Consider the following 12,959-nt stretch of genomic DNA (forward strand, 5'->3'; position numbering starts at 1 on the left):
AGCCCTCCACCGTTCCACCTAGACCCAGCGCTGCTGGAAAGTGTTCTCTAGCTGTGAACAAAGGAAGAGGGGAAAAAAAAAAAAAAAAAAAAAAAAACCCTGGGTACTGGTGCAAGGGAGATGTGCTCTGGAATGTTCTACCACAAAGGTGATCGAAGTCTGGTATAAAGGCAGACACACAAACAGACACATTCTACTAATGCAGTTAGATCAATAATAAAAGATATGAATAAAGTGCTGTGGACACTCTTAAGCAGGTAGGATTTTTAAAGTTTCCATTAACTGTTGGTTTGATTTCCTAAATGTGCTTGACACTTAATTTGCTTGGGCTATTAAATGTATAATTCTTTTTCACAAAACTTGCAACCCAGTTTTCCCCAACTCCTCAAAAGCAGAGCACTGCCAGTAGCCTTGTTTGGGAACAGTCATCACGAGGCATGGAGGTTTATCAACACTAGTTATGTGTGCTTACTAGAACATAAACTCACCTGGAATTTGGATTTCACAGCATGCAAGAATTTTAATAGGATTCATTCATACATTTGTTCGACATTTTATACAGACTTTAGTCCCCAAAATTCAATTTACAATTTTTACAACATTTTACAAAGACTTTGATCTCCAATTCTCCTTTTACACATTTGCAAGAATTTACACTCGCTGCAAGGATTTCTTTCCAACGTTTTTTGTAAAAGTTATTTTTCCTAGGATCCAAAAAAATGTTCATTTTAGATGAGAGGAGAGGCAGTTGAGGCTTACATGTGGAGACTGTGTATGATGGAAACGTAAGATACAGCAGAAGTGCCTGGATTCTAATCTAGACCAGCCTGCCTCAGGCAATGGGAAAGTCATTTGTCCCTGTGTGCCCACATCACAATCTGGTGCAACTGGGGGTTAGAGCCACCCTACACTCTCTCTGGACACAGGATTCCGGTTTGCCTGCTCTATTTACACATTCCATCAATGAGCTGCTTAGCCTGGACTCCCTCACATCTTTCTAGGTGATTCTAACCTGGAAACACACAGGAGGGTCCCTGCGGGATCTCAGAGCCCCCCGGGATCTCCTCTTCGATCTCTCATCTGAACCCGGGACCATCTATTGTTTCAGATTCTTCCTCAGCGCTCCAGTTGGCAATTATTGGCATTTTAGAGCCTGCGGATTGCAATAAGATGCCTAACAGGACCTGCTGCCTAAACGTTTAAAGCGCTCACTCCCTCCAAACATTGCTCCCTTCCCAAAGCCCTCCCTGCCCACCACACACAAAATGACTGAAAAGGAGAGAAATGGAGCGCTTTAAGAATCTGTCAATGTGTTCGTAAGATGCTAGGGTTGGTTAGGATTTTAAAGATGCTCACAAAGCATCTCCAGAGCAGTATCTATCTCTTCTTGCCCCGACACAAAACCAACCGGTGCACCAAACGTTGGGCTTCCCTGGCGGCTCAGCGGTAAAGGATCCGCCTGCCAATGCAGGAGACACACGGATTCCCTCCCTGGGTGGGGAAGATCCTCTGGAGAAGGAAATGGCAACCCACTTCAATATTCTTAGCCTGGGCAGTCTCAGGCACAGAGGAGCCTGGCAGACTACAGTCCACGGAGTTCCAAAAGAATCGGACACGACTTAGCGACTAAACAACCAAATACTATACTTTAACCACCGCTATTTAAATACTGCAAAATACCGGGGCGAACACTGCCCCCACCCCCACCCCCGTGAACTTTCGTAATGATAAAACTGTTTTCGGTCTGAATTTGGCGAAGACTTGGCTGAGGCGCCTCGTATAAAGACAGGAACTCTCGGAAGGGAGTGGATTTAAGAATCTTACTTGAGTTTGTAAGGATGGGAGCGGGGGAAGGGGGCGTGTCCGAGAGAAAGGTTTGTTTGGTTAATTTCGGTCCCCGAGGGAGAACGGAGAGGCTCCACCATCGGGACGCTGGAACCCAGGATGCGAGGTGCGCTTGGAAATTAATTTGGGAACGCCTAGGCTGAAGGTTCCGCTCGCAGGGAGGAAAGGACGGGGCGGGCACAGGGGAGGAGGCAAGGAGGGACCCGAGGGGAGGCGGCGGAGGCGGAGTATAAAAGGCCCCGGCCAGCCCGGGCGCCCGCCACTCCGAGCCCCTTGGAGAAGGCGGGCGTCTGGGCGGGATGCGCGGCGCCGCTGCGGTGAGCTGAGCCCAGCCCCGGACCCGGCTCTCTCGTGCATCCGAGGCGAGGACCGCGCGCCCTCTGCTCGACCCTCGAGCCCTTCCACCGGCCGGCTGTCCCCCGCGAGGCATGAGCGGCGCGCGGGAGCCCGAGGTTTCAGCGCGGTCATGAGACGCTGGCCCGGGAGCGGCAACTGGGCGACGGCAGCCCCCAGGGCCCTTCCGGGCGCGGCGCCTCCGGGATGAGCCCCCCGACCCGCGCCGGCCTGAGCTGAGACTGGCCCCCACTGCCCCACCTCCGTCCTGCGCGCGCGAGCCACGGGCACCTCACCCCTGCCGCTTCTTGCCGAGACACCTGCGCGCTGGACCAGACGGACGCCCGGCGAATCGGACTCGCCTCCCTTCCCAGGCTCTACTCACCGCCGCCGGCGCCTGAGCAGCGGTGCTCGGTGAGCGGGCGGCCCACCGTCTGGGAGCGAGTGCCAAGACCTTTCTGGGACGACCCCGTCTCTTCCCCCTCGTACACAGGCCAGCTGCAGGGAGGGGCGCACAGTCGCCGGCAGACACCTGGCTGGGCCGGCGCCCTCCCGGTTCTCCGTCACCACAACTCCCAACTCCACTTGTCAATAAAAGTTTCCAACCTCGCCCAGGCAGCCCCCACCACCCCACAGCCCCGAGCCTCGGCGCGCGCGGGGCTCTGCCCTCGCCGGCCGCAGCGACCTCGGCAGCTGGGGCGCGCGCTCGGCGCAGCCCGGCAGGCGGACGCGGACTCCGGAGGGGCTCGCGGGTCACCTCCACACAGTGACAGCCCCCGCGCACCCGGGGCCCCCGCCTGGAGCCGGCTTTCCCGAGGACTCGGCGGCGGGGCGGCGCGGCCTGCGGCCGGGAGGAGCGCGGGGAGGCGGGGAGGTGGCTCGTCGGGTGAGTGGCTGCGGGCGGCAAGGGCGGGGGAGCCAAGCGTGGAGGTAACCGCGGGCCGCCGCTGAAGCCCTCCTCCTCCTCCTCCTCCTCCTCCTTCTCCTCCTCCTCGCGCTCCCCGCGCTCCTCTGGCGGCCGCTCCCGCTCCAGCTGCGGCGCCGCGGCCACATCTGCGGCGCCCATGTGCGCTCGGGGGCTCGGCTGCGCCCGCCCCGCCGCCGCCCCCGCTGCCCGCTGCCCGCAGGGTGGGCCCCGGCCCGGCCCGGGCCCCGGGCGGCCCGCCGTCCCCGCCGCCGCCGGGGAGCGCCGGGGTTCGCTCCGCCGCCGGCTTGGACGCCCCCGGCCCCGCCGTGGCTCCGCCGTGGTGCGGCGGCGGGGACGGCGGTGGCGGCTCCTGCTCCCCGGGCCTGGCGCGCCCCGCGGCAGCCAGCGGCAGTGCTGCGGGCTCGGGGAGCGGGGCCCCGGCGGGGGCCGAGGCGGGAGCCGCGCTGCCGGACTCCCGGGCTCCAACTCCTCCTCCCCCGCCGCCGCCGCCGCCGCCGCCCGCCGCGCCGGGTCCTAAAGCCGCGCGCCTGCGGAGGATGGTGCGCCTGGCGGCCGAGCTGCTGCTGCTGCTGGGGTTGCTGCTGCTCACGCTGCACATCACGGTGCTGCGCGGTTCCGGAGCCGCCGACCGGCCGGACGCGGCCGCGGCCAACGCCAGCCGGGCCCCGCTGCAGGTGAGTGCGCCGCCGGGCAGGGGCGCGCGTGGCGGCCGGGACCCGGGTGGCTGGGTGCTGACCTCGCACCTGAGAGATGCGGGGAGGCGGGTCCCCGCCCCACCAAAGAACAGCTGCCTGGGCAGTAGTTTGGCCGGGGCCACCCGTCTCCAGCCTGGACGGAGCGGGCTAAGTGCTTGGAGGCTGAACCGCTGCGGAGGTCCGCGGGCACGCTCCTCCGAGTCTGTCCCCAGGTGCCTGAGCGTGAGACGGGCGTAGGAGTGTGGAGCACGCCTGTGTTGGCTTTGGGATGCTCTCAGTCTTCGGTTGCCCTTCAGAGGCGAAGTGATGTTATTCTGAGAGGCGGGGAGGAGCGGGAGGAGACCTCAACTTAGGACAACCCCCAAACGAGGTCTGGGAGGAAGAACCAACCCGGTTGAATCTGCCAACTCAGAAAACAGTGCCAAAGGTCAGGAAATAATTTCCCTGAAGAAAGTATCCCTGGTCGCCCACGTGGTCCCCGAGCCAACCTTGCACCTTCCTAGCCTGCGGAGGGCGCAGAGTCAAGCCACCTGTTGTACTTTAAGATGGCGTTACCTGGGGCTTTAAAAGTGATAGCGAAAGACTTCTTCCAGCGTTCCGCCCCTGTTGAAGGTCGCCTTAGGAATGGAATTCTGACGGTCTGTGCAGCTCCAGCGCAGTGTGTGTGTGTGTGTGTGTGTGTGTGTGTGTAGAGGTGGGGGGGGGGGGGTGTCACAACTAGAGAAGGGATAGCCGGCGTCAGACGCAGAATGGATTCTCCGCTTTCCAAATAAAGGGTTGCCCAGGTAGGGATTTTCTGCCGTTCCCTTGGAAAACACCTTTCCTTGGGTCTGTCAGAGGTGTTGACAACTGTCAACGTGGGGCATGGGTAAAGAAGTCAGCAGGGATTTTCCCAGGAGGCAGCAGGAATTCACTTCTAAAATCTCCTCCAAGCAGCCCCTCTGAAAACTCTGTACTCTGGCAATGTCTAGATAAGCATCATTCATTGTTGCCAAAGGGTTTTAAGATCATTGCCCTGTTAATTCCTCCCGCACATCTTTATGCCGTGTGTCGCCTAAAAACCCTGGTGTAGAGAGAAGAATTCCCTTAAATACTTCCAGAGTGCTTTCCCTGTGCTAATTTTAAGTTCTTTGCAGAACTTAAGTAATTTAATGATGTACTTAATGATGTATATTGTTAATATCCCCACCCCCACCCCTGCATAGATGCGAAAACGGAGGTACAGAGGTTAAGAAACTTGCAAAGTTTACATATCCCAAACTCTTGGTTTGTTACACCATGTTCTGTCTCTGGCAGGATGTCGTAGGCTCAAGCAAGGTGCTCTTTACACAGGAATGTAAAACCAGGAATGAAAAAGAATGCGCCCCAGAGCCTGAAGTTCTTTTAACCTGGGAACATTTCTGAAAATGTCCTAATTTTGTGAGGTCCTCTCCTCTTCTCCTGTGGGCACACAGGTACAGTGACAGCCTGACCCAATCTCTTTGGGGAAATTGAAGACACCCCCATTCTATAGATGGTGGTACACCCGCCCACCGTAACACTGGGAACAATGCCTAATATCTTCAAGAATTCTGGAAGTCATATTCTATACATGATGCTTTCTTTCCTCACGGACTCATGAAAATCTGTAAAAATGATGTTCTATGGAAAAGTAAATTTGGCAGATTTTTTTATGAGGTGTGTGCTATCATTAGAATAACCTAGGCTTGGCCTTTTCCGTTTGAATGTTAAGGCGATGAGAGAAGCAGCTGGTGGAAGTGGCCACTGCAAAGGGGAAGTGGATTAAATTCTCGAAAGAGCCAGGGGCTGAAGAACTATCCCAGCAGAACAGAAGAAATGGGGGATTTAGAAAGAACAAGGCTCCTAGGAGTAGCTTGAGTCCCAAATAGCTGGTAATCCATCAGCTTTCAGCTTATCTTGTAATCGTGTTTGGTTATTCTCTCCACTCAATTAACTTATTCAGGCAGATTGATGAATTTAACAGTTTAGTTCATAATTTTACTCTCTTTTGTAATTTGTTATCGTGAAAGTTTTATATTCTTCCTGATTAAAGTTATTCCTTTGGTCCTCTGACTCTCAAAAGTATTACGATTCAACTGAAGAGAGTGTATTCTGCCTAGTGAGGAGGTCTGCAAAATACACTTATTAGTCTGTGGTTTTCAGGGTTCGGGATGTGAATTCACTGGTAGCAGGTGTATTTGAAAACAAAACTGTGGGCACCATATTCTGTATGTTTACTGGTGATGTTTAACCCATCTTAAACTGCATTTGAACTTAAATGTGTTGGCTGTGGGATAGCTTAAGCTGCTAAAAACCATCCTTTGCAATCCAAAAGTTCATCAGTCTTTATGTTACATTATTTTTATCTCTGCTTAAAATGTTCTAAAATATGAGGTTGGAGTCAGAAAGACACAACGGTAGCTCTATTTTTACTCAAACTGTAGTATATCAGGGAATATTTATTATTTTTTAGACTGGGGTATTTTAGTTGTTTTCAGTGTTGTGTTAGTTTCTGCTATACAGTGAAGTGACTCAGCTGTATGTACACATATATCCCCTCCTTTTTGGATTTCCCTCCTATTTAGTTCATCATAGCACACTGAGTAGAGTTCCCGTGCTGCACAGCAGGCTCTCGTTAGTCATTTATTTTATACAGAGTAGTGGATATATGTCCATCTCGATCTCCCAATTCATCCCTCCCCCCTTTTCCCCCTTGGTGTCCATGTATTTGTTGAAGGTCAAGTGTAGTATTTGTTCTTACCAGTTTAATATTTGGGAACATTTGCAAGAGATGCACCTTTGTTTAAGATCTGACATCAAGGGCATCGAAGAGAACAGAAGTCAGAATAACAATAGTAGCTGCTGCTGCTAAGTTGCTTCAGTCGTGCCCGACTCTGTGCGACCCCATAGACGGCAGCCCATCAGGCTCCCCCGTCCCCGGGATTCTCCAGGCAAGAACACTGGGAGTGGGTTGCCATTTCCTTCTCCAGTGCATGAAAGTGAAAAGTGAAAGTGAAGTCGCTCAGTTGTGTTCGACTCTTCACGACCCCATGGACTGCAGCCCACCAGGCTCCTCCATCCATGGGATTTTCCAGGCAAGAGTACTGGAGTGGGGTGCCATTGCCTTCTCCAACAATAGTAGCTAAGATCTGTCAAATGTCTTTTATGTGTCATGCGCTATCCTTAGCACTTCTCATATGTTTTCTTTTTAAATCCTCACAAAAATCTCATGAGTTAAGCAATATTGTTATCCCTATTTCAAATGAAAAAACTAAGGTTAGGTAACTTGACCTGAGGTTGCAGAGCCAGAAGCTGCTTAATTTGTTGTTATCTTATGAGTATAAAAATCTTTGAAGAATATTTGTGTTCCAAGTTCTTGATAAAGTTATGCTGGCTACAAAAGAAAGGGTAACAATTTACATTATCAAACACATCTTGACAGTCTTATTGTGTCAAATATGAACATATTTATCTATCTTCATTATGTATATATTCATACATACACACACATAAACATGACTAACCATGGGTTTGGTTTTGTTTTGTTTTTTGGTATTTTCAACATGCTATGCTGTGCACAGAGTTGGACATGACTGAAGCGACTTAGCAGCAGCAGTAGCAGCATGCTGTGCTAAGTCACTTCAGTCATGTCCAACTCTTTGCAACCCCTTGGACTGTAGCCCGCCAGGCTCTTCTGTCCATGGGATTCTCCAGGCAAAAATACTGGAGTGGGTTGCCATGCCCTCCTCCAGAGTTTCAACATACTAGGAGATATATTTTTGACTTTGTGACTCTCTCTATACCGTTAGGTATGCTGTTATGAGGCAGTAACATAATGCTGTTTCTATTGGTTATGTGGCTCATAATAATAATAAATAAGAATGTTAGTCTTTATACTGTTTTCAGTATTTTAGAATATAAGAAATTTTACAGTTGTCTGTAACAGCTATATAAAAATGCACAGAAAAATCAGTTTTTTCACTTTTGAATGAAATCTTATCTCTTCTTATCTCATGTTGATCAGATACTCAGATTAGCTCTTTCATATGTCTTTAATTGATAAATAGTAATAAAACAATTATACATAATCAAAAGCAGCCTGGAAGGCAGGATATCCCACAAAATAACCACAGGCAATGATAATAATAACTGTATAGCTTTAACGTATGTTAGTCACTCAGTCCACTCCAGTATTCTTGCCTAGAGAATTCCGTGCACAGAGGAGCTTGGAGGGCTGCTGTCCATAGGGTCGCACAGAGTCGGACACAACTGAACTGACTTAGCATGCATGCATCCATTGGAGAAGGAAATGGCAACCCTCTCCAGTATTCTTGTTGGGAGAATCCCAGGGACAGAGTAGCCTGGTGGGCTGCCATCTATGGGGGTCACACAGAGTTGGACACGACTGAAGCGACTTAGCAGCAGCAGCAGTCACTCAGTCATGTCTGACTCTTTGCAACTGTATCTACTAGAGCCCACCAGGCTCCTCTGTCCGTGGAATTCTCCAGGCAAGAATACTGGAGAGGGTAACCACTCCATTCTCCAGAAGATCTTCCTGACCCAGGGATCAAACCCAGGTCTCCCTCATTGCAGGCAGATTCTTTACCATCTGAACCAGCAGGGAAATTCAAATGAGTGCTTCTCTACTAAAGCTCAGGTTCAGAATCATGAATTTTTATAGATTTTACATAGTAAAGCTAGAATTCATTCAAACAATGTGATTTAAGAAAGTATTTGAAATCATCAAACTAATCATTTTTGCAATAACATTAAAACAAGCCAAACTCTGAAATGTAACTAAATGTTTTTGTTCTCTGACTCCTAACCCCCATCATCCATCTACTTGCCTTCAGTAAAACTATTTAGTATCTTGTACTCACTGCTTCAGTCAAGAGTTGATCTGAGCTATGAATAGCAGTAAAAGCAAAAGCAACATCTATTTGTACTTAATCCGGTCCCATCACTTCATGGGAAATAGATGGGGAAACAGTGGAAACAGTGTCAGACTTTATTTTTTTGGGCTCCAAAATCACTGCAGATGGTGACTGCAGCCATGAAATTAAAAGACGCTTACTCCTTGGAAGAAAAGTTATGACCAACCTAGATAGCATATTCAAAGCAGAGACATTACTTTGCCGACTAAGGTCTGTCTAGTCAAGGCTATGGTTTTTCCAGTGGTCATGTGTGGATGTGAGAGTTGGACTGTGAAGAAGGCTGAGCACTGAAGAATTGATGCTTTTGAAGTGTGATGTTGGAGAAGACTCTTGAGAGTCCCTTGGACTGCAAGGAGATCCAACCAGTCCATTCTGAAGGAGATCAGCCCTGGGATTTCTTCGGAAGGAATGATGCTAAAGCTGAAACTCCAGTACTTTGGCCACCTCATGCGAAGAGTTGACTCATTGGAAAAGACTCTGATGCTGGGAGGGATTGGGGGCAGGAGGAGAAGGGGACAACAGAGGATGAGATGGCTGGATGGCATCACGGACTTCATGGACGTGAGTCTGAGTGAACTCCGGGAGTTGGTGATGGACAGGGATGCCTGGCGTGCTCCGGTTCATGGGGTCGCAAAGAGTTGGACACGACTGAGTGACTGAACTGAACTGAATGCTACTGAGTTTCTTTACAATGACCCTATGAGATAGATAGTGTATATATCCTCATTTCACAGATGAGGAAATTGGGACCCACAGAGATTTGAATAACTTATGCAAGGCCATACAACCATGATGGGCAGGGCCAGGATTCAGACCCAGGCAGGCTGGAGTTTTTCCTCCAGTCCATGACAAGACTCCTCCAGCTCTGATTCAAGTCAACAACCTTTGTGTTTCTTATTTTGTGACTTGCCTTGCCCATTTTCTAGGTAGACTGTGTTCTCTTATCTCAGGGATTCTTTTTAAATTATGGCTAACTGGCTCCACCGTCCCTGGGATTCTCCAGACAAGAACACTGGAGTGGGTTGCCATTTCCTTCTCCAATGCGTGAAAGTGAAAAGTGAAAGTGAAATCTCTCAGTCGTGTCCAACTCTTAGCGACCCCATGGACTGCAGCCCACCGGGCTCCTCCATCCATGGGATTTTCCAGTCAAGAGTACTGGAGTGGGGTGCCTTTGCCTTCTCCAACTTAACTATTACTACATAATAAATCATCCCAAAACACAGTGGCTGAAAACAGCCACATTTTGTTTGCTCATGAGTTCATGTCAGCAGTTTGCCCTGGGCTCTGTGGGTGGCTCTTCTGCTGCTCTTGCCTAGGCTTACTCATCTGGCTATCGCCTTCTGTTGGCTTGACATGGGCTAGGTAGTCTAGAGGACCTCAATCATATGTTTGATAATTGGTGTTTGCTGTCACCTATGCTCTTTCTTCATCCTCAAGGAAGTTATCCTGCATATCTTTACATGGTGGACTCAGAGCAGCCAGAGAGAAAAAGCAGAAACTGCAAGGCTTCTTGATGAACTTTATAGGAAAGTGAAAGTCATCAGTCATATCCGACTCTTTCGACCCCATAGATTATACAGTCCATGGAATTCTCCAGGCCAGAATACTGGAGTGGGTAGCCTTTCCCTTCTCCATGGGATTTTCCCAGCCCAGGGATCAAACACAGGTCTCCCACATTGCAGGTGGATTCTTTACCAGCTAAGCCACAAGGGAAGGCCAAGAATACTGGAGTGGGTAGCTTCTCCCTTCTCCAGGGGATCTTCCCAACCCAGGAACTGAACCGGGGTCTTCTGCATTGCAGGTGGATTCTTTACCAACTGAGCTATCAGGGAAGCCCAATTCAACTTCAGCCTCATTTTACTGATTAAACAAATCACTGAATTAGCTTAGATTCTAAGGGACCGGAAATTGACTCCTCTTGATGGGAGGACCAGCAATGTTCAGGGATGGGAGGAGTCATTGTGGCTGTCTTTGCAAAATGCCGACCATATTGACCTTTTAGGTCAGAGACTGCAAATGCTGAACCACTCTTGTATTCATCTTTTAACATTGTTTATGCTGCCTTTGGTCATGCAGAAACTTTCTATTCTAAGTGTAATCAACTCTGGATCATTTCTCACATAACTGGATTTTCAAGCCTTACTCAAGAAAGAGTTCCTCAAATAAGGATTGTCAGAATATTGAAATGTATTTTATTCTAGTGTTTTTTAGTGTTTTTGTTGTTCTTGTTTAGAACTACAACTTACTTTGAAGTTATTTGTGGTTTTAAGATAAAGATAAAACTTTGATTTTTGTTGAATAGCCACTTGTCCTATCATATTTTTTAAATATTTCATTCTATATTTGTTAATACAAAATACCATTTTTAACATATACTAAAATTTTCATATATATATTACTGGGATATACATGCATACATATATATATATATATATATATATATATATATACAAGAAATAAATGTCTTATATATACATATACAAAAAACAAATGTTTCTTGACATTCATTTTTCTATTAATGTTTTATATTCTATAACACTACACTTTTTTAATTTTAATTTTTATTTTATTTTACTTTACAATACTGTATCGGTTATGCCATACATTGACATGAATCCACCACGGGTGTACATGAGTTCCCAATCCTGAACCCCCCTCCCTCCTCCCACTCCATATCATCTCTCTGGATCATCCCGGTGCACCAGCCCCAAGCATCCTGTATCCTTTTATTTCATGTAGTTTCGTAGTATGTTTTAATAGGGAATATATACTTTGATTAAAATTTTTCCTTAGAAATTCTTATAAAATATCTATTTTCAAACAGATTTAAGAGTTATTTTGTTTAAAAACTCATTGAGCTTTTAATGAGAATTGCTATATATATTTGGGGGAGGATAAATTGAAAAGAATTGAAAATTTTATAATATTATCCTCTCTTTCAGGACATGGTTTAAGTATCTCTATTTCTTGAGTGAAGCTTTACAGCTTTCTTCATCTTTCTTTTCACATTTCTTTTGACAAGCTGTTTTCAAGGTTTGGCTGCTATTGTAAATTTTTCATTTTATTTTCTGTTATGTTCTCCAATTCATTAGTTTTAGAATCTAGGAAAGCTATACTTAGCAATATGCGCTTACAGTTTTCTCGGTGTATGCATGATAGCTAGCAATATCCATTTCTGCAGTAATATCATTGTGGTTTCATGGTGTGCATTAGAAACCCTTTTTTGTTCACTTTAGCACTTTAAGTAATAAGAATTATCTATTTCTTATAAGATTGTTAGAATTCACTCATTGTTAGCCCTCTTGGGTTTGGCACCTCTTTGATTGAGATCATTTATTAATGTTCCATGTTATTCCTTGGTCAACAGCCTAATCAGATACTATAACTTTTCTCTAGTCATTTTTGATCATTTATACTTTCTCAAATATCATATGTTTTATTGGATTTTTACTCTATCAGTATAAAGCTTTATATAATACATGCATCAGTTCAGTTCAGTTCATTTCAGTCACTCAGTCATGTCTGACTCTTTGTTACCTTATGAATCACAACACGCCAGGCCTCCCTGTCCATCACCAACTCCCGGAGTTCACTCAGACTCGCGTCCATCGAGTCAGTGATGCCATCCAGCCATCTCATCCTTGGTCGTCCCCTTCTTCTCCTGCCCCCAATCCCTCCCAGCATCAAAGTCTTTTCCAAAGAGTCAGCTCTTCGCATGAGGCGGCCAAAGTACGACTACATGTTCTTTGTGATAGTGTTAGTTAGTGTTAGTCGCTCAGTCCTGCCCGACTCTTTGCGACCCCATGGACTGCAGTCTACCAGGCTCCTCTGTCCATGAGATTCTCCAGGCAAGGATACTGGAGTGGGTTGCCATTTCCTTCTCCAGGGGATCTTCCCGACCCAGGGATTGAACCTGGGTCTCCTGCACTGCAGGCAGATTCTTTACTGACTGAGCTACAAGGGAAGCCCCTAAATATCTTTATAAGACCTATCAAGTCAAGGTGGTTAATTATATTGTGAAAACACTTCATCTTGATTTACTTATTGTTTACTTAATCTGCTTATTCCTCAAATAATTTAATTACATTCTGGCCCTACCACTGCATTTTTCTGTTCTCCTTATTATCCATGAAGTTTTCTTTATTTGTTTAGAATTCATGGTGTTAGGAGATAAAACATCTTTTTGGGGGGGTTTTTTGGGGGGTGAGGGGGAGCAGTTTAGTG

The 12,959-nt window shown here is 47.6% G+C and overlaps 1 protein-coding gene across 3 annotated transcripts in view; it reads left to right on the forward strand.

Moving 5' to 3' along the window:
• The first annotated feature begins 2,342 nt into the window (after positions 1-2,342).
• ISM1 (isthmin 1) overlaps positions 2,343-12,959 on the forward strand; it is a 90,227-nt gene continuing 79,610 nt past the window's right edge. For 2 of the 3 annotated variants that reach the window (XM_068987227.1, XM_068987228.1), the window contains exon 1: positions 2,343-2,592. Coding sequence is in view for 1 of the 3 variants with exons in the window: in XM_068987225.1 (XP_068843326.1) it covers positions 3,643-3,780 (138 nt within the window). In the remaining 2 variants the exon portion in view is untranslated. Of the gene's footprint in view, positions 2,593-3,642; positions 3,781-12,959 lie in introns of those variants that run through there. The other variant, XM_068987225.1, reaches the window with a different exon arrangement.

This window comes from Capricornis sumatraensis, chromosome 15 (assembly GCF_032405125.1).
Source record: "Capricornis sumatraensis isolate serow.1 chromosome 15, serow.2, whole genome shotgun sequence".
Taxonomy (NCBI): domain Eukaryota; kingdom Metazoa; phylum Chordata; class Mammalia; order Artiodactyla; family Bovidae; genus Capricornis; species Capricornis sumatraensis.